The sequence below is a fragment of the Haplochromis burtoni genome, unplaced genomic scaffold (assembly GCF_018398535.1).
Source record: "Haplochromis burtoni strain Fernald_Lab_line unplaced genomic scaffold, NCSU_Asbu1 Contig_737, whole genome shotgun sequence".
NCBI lineage: Eukaryota > Metazoa > Chordata > Actinopteri > Cichliformes > Cichlidae > Haplochromis > Haplochromis burtoni.
Window position 1 is genome coordinate 158,773 of NW_024583098.1, and position 6,437 is coordinate 165,209.

At 44.2% G+C, this 6,437-nt stretch overlaps 1 protein-coding gene across 1 annotated transcript in view; it reads left to right on the forward strand.

Moving 5' to 3' along the window:
* Positions 1 to 5,901: 5,901 nt before the first annotated feature.
* Positions 5,902 to 6,437, forward strand: part of LOC102308692 (granzyme B) — a 1,868-nt gene continuing 1,332 nt past the window's right edge. The window contains exons 1-2 of the mRNA XM_005950058.2: positions 5,902 to 6,035; positions 6,123 to 6,270. Of these exons, the coding sequence (XP_005950120.1) occupies positions 5,978 to 6,035; positions 6,123 to 6,270 (206 nt within the window). The 5' untranslated portion in view covers positions 5,902 to 5,977. The remainder of the gene's footprint in view (positions 6,036 to 6,122; positions 6,271 to 6,437) is intronic.

A 6,437-nucleotide genomic window follows, 5' to 3' on the forward strand; every position in this document is an offset into this window, starting at 1 on the left:
TAACTTATTTTATATAATACTCAGCATAAAATTAATAGCTATTGAGCAAGAAAACTGTTTAAACAAGATTAAACTCACAGTGGCATGTTGCATCATATGAATGTGTTGCGCAGAGCTGGACTGGGACCAAAAATCGGCCTGGGCATTTTGACTAGAGACGGCCCACCAGGTATTATAGGAAGAGCCATAAAGCCTTTGAATGAAAACAAACGCTGTTGTGACAGTGATGTACACAGTCTTGTTGGTATATGTATGATTTCTATACATGTTACTCAGATAAAAATTTGGTTGTAAGATTAGATAATTATTTAATAAAAGTGAGACATTTTAAATGAGAATAAGAAAGAAAAGTATTTCTTTGTGCCCCCCTCTCCCTGTTAATGCCCTACCTGGCCCCCTGGCAAAACTTTGCTAGACCCGCCCCTGCACAGTTACCAGCTGTCAGCTACAAAGGATCCTGGTGTTATTTGTCTCTCAGAAACAGTTCATAACTTCAACTCATTCCATGTCACCTAAAAGGTAAACCTGTTTCTCCATCACCTGTTCAGCTCTGATGATTCAGTAAGGACATCTCCTGGTTTCATCTTCATGTTTCCCTCTCACCAGATAACCAAACCGACATCATGACCAGCAGCTTTTTCAGCTGTGGCTCCAGCAAACATCAGCTGATACTAGAAATATTAATAAATTCTAACAACAGCTGATCAAGACTTAAACGTGCTGCTGTTGTTTAGCGCGACATCCGCTGGTTTCCTCTTTCGGCGCAAAGTGGCGATAAACAACAAGAGAGAAAAGCCGATCAGCTGATCATTGATCAGTTTCATGATTGAAGTAGAAACAGGAGAGGGAGGGGGAGAATGAGAGAAGAAGAGGCAGCTGTGCAGCAAAGACACAGAATAACTCCAGCTTTGTGTCTTTTTCATTGTAGCTGAAGTCCGGGACAAACTGTGTCCTTTTCACCTCAATACGAAACGCGTAATATTTTCTCTGAATACGGGACGATTCCGTTTTTACGGGACGGTTGGAAACTCTACTAACTTAACCTTATGAATAAAATAAAGTTCACTATCAGTATCATAGCACCACCCAGCTGTATAGAAACTCCAGTCATGCTAGCTAGCAGCAGCGGATGATACTGTAAAAAGTCAGCAAACGAAAATAAACTCCACCTAAACTTGGTTTCATATCTGACCCAGATAGACTGCAGGTCATAACTTCTTACCTGAAGTTCAGTTCACTCTTGCACCGGCGGCCTCGTGGTAAGCCCCTCCGCCATAGCCTCCCACTGAGTTATTTACATTGGCCACATCTGGCCATCCACCACTTGCTCATGTTTATACCGTTCACAAAACAACAACAACAACAAAAAAACATCGGCTGTAAAAACGAAAAATCAACATCGGCCACCGGTCAAATACCCAGTATGCAAGATGGCCAGTCCAGCTATGGTGTTGCTCGAGCCATTTTTTAAATTTAGATCAGTGCAGAACAACTGTGATCATTATTGTGGAAGATTTATGGAGTGAAAGTTAAGTAATCATTGAGTAATCATGGGAAATCAGTTTTGAAATGTTTTTTTTTAACCATTTTAACACAAGACTGCTCAAAGGAGTCCTGCCATTAATTAATGCTTTAGTCTTAAATATGGTCAACCTATCTCTAATAATCGGCTATGTACCACAGGCCTTCAACAGGGTCCAGTAACCATCACAGTGGCAGATATCCAAGAAAGGGTCTCCAGTATGAAGAGTTGGACAGCACCAGGGCCCGACATGGTTCACGCCTACTGGCTAAAGAAGCTGACTGCACTCCACGAGCGTCTGGCAGCACAAATGAACCAGCTGCTAGTTAATGAGAGACACCCGGAATGGCTAACCGAAGGTCGGACGGTCCTGATCCCCAAGGACCCCAAGAAGGGACCGGTCCCCTCCAACTACCGACCAATAACCTGCCTCAGTACTACATGGAAGCTCCTGTCAGGCATCATATCGGCTAAGATGAACAGGCACATGGGTCAATACATGAGTGGGACACAGAAAGGAATTGGCAAGAATACCAGAGGCGCAAAACACCAGCTACTGGTAGACAGAACAGTCAGCCGAGACTGCAAGACCAGACTGACCAACCTGTGCACTGCCTGGATTGATTACAAGAAGGCCTATGACTCAATGCCCCACAGCTGGATACTGGAATGCCTAGAATTGTACAAGATCAATGGGACCCTAAGAGCCTTCATCAGGAACTCAATGGGGATGTGGCGTACAACACTAGAGGCCAACTCCAAGCCCATAGCACAAGTCACCATCAAGTGCGGGATCTACCAAGGAGATGCTCTGTCCCCACTGCTGTTCTGCATAGGCCTGAACCCCCTCAGTGAGATCATTAACAAGACTGGCTACGGATACCGACTACGGAACGGAGCAGTTGTCAGCCACCTCCTGTACATGGATGACATCAAGCTGTATGCCAAGAGTGAACGAGACATCGATTCACTGATCCACACTACCAGGCTATACAGCAATGACATTGGAATGTCGTTCGGACTGGAGAAGTGTAGTCGGATGGTAACAAAGAGAGGGAAGGTAGTCAGAACTGAGGGGATTGAACTACCAGAAGGCAACATTGCAGACATAGAGGACAGTTACAAGTACCTGGGGATCCCCAGGCAAATGGGAACCATGAAGAGGCCGCTAGAAAGCTGCAACCACCAAGTACCTGCAGAGGGTCAGGCAAGTCCTGAGGAGTCAGCTGAATGGTAAGAACAAGATCCGGGCCATCAACACGCTACGCCCTGCCCGTGATCAGGTACCCTGCTGGGGTAATAGGCTGGCCAAAGGAGGAGATAGAAGCCACTGACATAAAGACAAGAAAGCTCCTTACCATGCATGGAGGGTTTCACCCCAAGTCCAGCACCCTGAGGCTGTACGCTAAGCGGAAGGAAGGGGGCCGGGGACTGGTGAGTGTCAGCACCACAGTCCAGGATGAGACAACGAACATCCAAGAATACATTGGGAAGATGGCCCCAACTGACCGAGTGCTCAGTGAATACCTCAGGCAGCAGAAACCCAAGAAAGAGGAGGGAGACAGGAACCATCATGGAAGGACAGGCCCCTGCACGGTATGTACCACCGGCAGATAGAGGAGGTGGCTGATATCCAGAAATCCTACCAGTGGCTGGACAAAGCTGGACTGAAAGACAGCACAGAGGCACTAATCATGGCAGCACAAGAACAAGCTCTGAGCACAAGATCCATAGAGGCTGGGGTCTATCACACCAGGCAAGACCCCAGGTGCAGGCTGTGTAAAGATGCCCCAGAGACAATCCAGCACATAACAGCAGGGTGCAAGATGCTAGCAGGCAAGGCATACATGGAACGCCATAACCAAGTGGCCGGCATAGTGTACAGGAACATCTGTGCCGAGTATAACCTGGAAGTCCCGAGGTCAAAATGGGAGATGCCCCCAAGGGTGGTGGAGAATGACCGAGCTAAGATCCTGTGGGACTTCCAGATACAGACGGACAAAATGGTGGTGGCTAACCAACCGGACATAGTGGTGGTAGACAAACAGAAGAAGACGGCCGTAGTGATCGATGTAGCGGTTCCGAATGACAGCAATATCAGGAAGAAGGAACACGAGAAGCTGGAGAAATACCAAGGGCTCAGAGAAGAGCTCGAGAGGATGTGGAGGGTGAAGGTAACGGTGGTCCCCGTGGTAATCGGAGCACTAGGTGCGGTGACTCCCAAGCTAGGCGAGTGGCTCCAGCAGATCCCGGGAACAATCTCATACCACTCAGTTGATGTCTTTCTGTCTAACAGCTCCTTTTCTAGACTTGTAAGAGTTTGATGTAATGTGGGGAGTGCTGGTCCTGAGCCTCAAAGACAGTAAGAAGCAAACAGAGGGAAAGAAAACCCTGAAAATTTTTTAGAACCTGTTTTGATCTTTAATGGCTGTGCAACTGTTATAACTAGGGTGGGTTTCAATTATCCATTTTCTGATTAAAATCTATTTCAGCTTGAATAACACAATATCGATTCATGAAATCCTGAATCAATTTTTAAAATATAAATGTATTTCACCAGAAACGAAGGAATCTCAGGTTAAAGCTTTCATTTCGTCAACCACCAAAAAGCTAAAACAGTAAATGAGTGCAGGTAGACAAATTCCACACAAAGACGTAAACACAAAGCACAGACCCGATGCATCAGAATCTGTGAGGTGTCTCACCCAACGGCACGAACATGGACACGCCGCTAGGGCTGAAAGCCGACAGCTCACAGATTCTGAAGCTGCAGATTTTGTCACTCTCCAACTGAAGTTTACTGAACCAGGAGCAAAAGAAGATCAAAACTACGCTTCATATTTGTTAAACATCGTCATGAATTCTCCCTTACCGTTGCTGTTTTGCTTCCACCACAATAAAATCACTTCCTGCAAAGCTCTGTCTCTCTCAGTGTACTTCAAGAACAGTTTCCCATCTCAAATTTCAGTTTTCTGCATTATTCGTGTCACGGGTTGCCGGGGCGAGCCGTGTGAATTTAACAAAGGACCCAAGATGTGGATATGCAGTGAAGTGAGAGGGCTTTATTGACACAGAACCCGAGTGATAACAAACAAAAGATGAGTGTGGCGAAAAACAGAACTTAGAAATAAACTACACTGGGAAAACTAAAACCTAAACAACAAACCTGAACACGAGAGAAAGCAATTTGCAGGGAGAGTTCACAGGATGATGGAGGGAGATTCACTGACAAGAAAACCCCAAATAACACAGACGAACCAGCAACTAACAGATGCAAACACGGGGTTTAAATACACAGAAGGATAACAAGGGAATGAGACACAAAAGGAGGGCACAGCTGGGAGTACTCAGGCATAACGAGACAGGGAAAAAGTAAACTGAACACACTGAGATCAGACACACACACAGACTCAGAGACGCGAGCTAACACAGAGACCTTAATACACAAAAGGGGATACACAGGCAAAGATGACACCAAACAGAGGGAACCCAAACTAAACCCAGGGAACCCAAAACACAACAGTCATAATACATAAAACTATCAAAAGTAAAAGTACAAAAACCAAAAACACTGGGTCACCGACCCAGGACCGTGACAATTCGCTTGCTTATTACGTGACAGTCTACCGTTGTGTACAGTGCTGTCAGATGATGTTTTTTTTTCAGTTCAACACTGAAGAAATGAAGAAGAAACTTTTTGAAATTATGCCAAATTGCAATACGCAAATATTTCTGTCTCTAATAAAACCTCACTTCACTTCAGCAGCATCAGATTCATGATTCATGGTCTTGTTCCATTTTTGTTCTACTGCAGAATATTTTTAATGTTTATGGCCAGGAAAATCTCCTTCATGTTTTTCTGTGTTTTATCCTCAGTTACTTTGACTAAAAGGCATCTGCTGTGATGCTCACACCGCTGATGAAGTATCATGAGTCTCAGTATTGATAACTGATCAGAATTATAATATTTCTGACTGTCTGAGGCAAAATTTCCCCAATTAAAATCTAATCTAATCACCGGTACCGGTCCGTGAGTCGTTTGGTACCGGGCCGCGAGAGTTGAGTTATGAATAAATCTTCTTTTTTTTCGGTACCGGTACTAGTTTTATTTTTTTGTATTTATCCGCGACACCTTAAAGGCCGGTCCGTGAAAATATTGTCGTGCATAAACCGCTCCGTGGCGCAAAAAGGTTGGAGACTGCTGACTTAACAGGCCACTAATCTGGTTTATGCCTTTGGACTTTAGCTGTCTTTTGTTTGAAATTCATTACTGTTAGTGGGAAAGGGGTGCACATATAACAGATAGTAATAACGAAGTACTTACTGTAGAAAGTTTCAAAACCACACTTCCCTAGGAAGTGGTTAAAAGTCATGTGTTGTAAATGTATAAACACATGACTCAAAAGGACTGACCCCTCGGTCTCAAGCTGACAGGTCAAGCCTTTCACCACCGAGATGTTTGCTCTGCAACAATTTGTGGTCGTTCATATGCTGACATTCCTCGGGCAAAATGGTAAGTTGCACCATGAATACTCTTCTCCAGCCTGCATGTGGAATATTAATATTTTTAATTAAATTCTTTTCCTCCTACTTCCATTAGTCCTTGGAAGTAAAATTATAGATGGGAAAATAGCCCCAGACAATGAAATGCTGTATATGGCATCAGTGCAGGATCACGGAGGCAACCATGTTTGTGGAGGATTTCTTGTTTCTGAGGACTTTGTAATGACTGCTGCACACTGTGACCTGTAAGTAATCACCTCTTTGAGGAAATTCCTGATTAGGAAAACAAATGATTGCCTTAAAATGTCCTATGCTTATCTATCTATCTATCTATCTATCTATCTATCTATCTATCTATCTATCTATCTATCTATCTATCTATCTATCTATCTATCTATCTATCTATCTATCT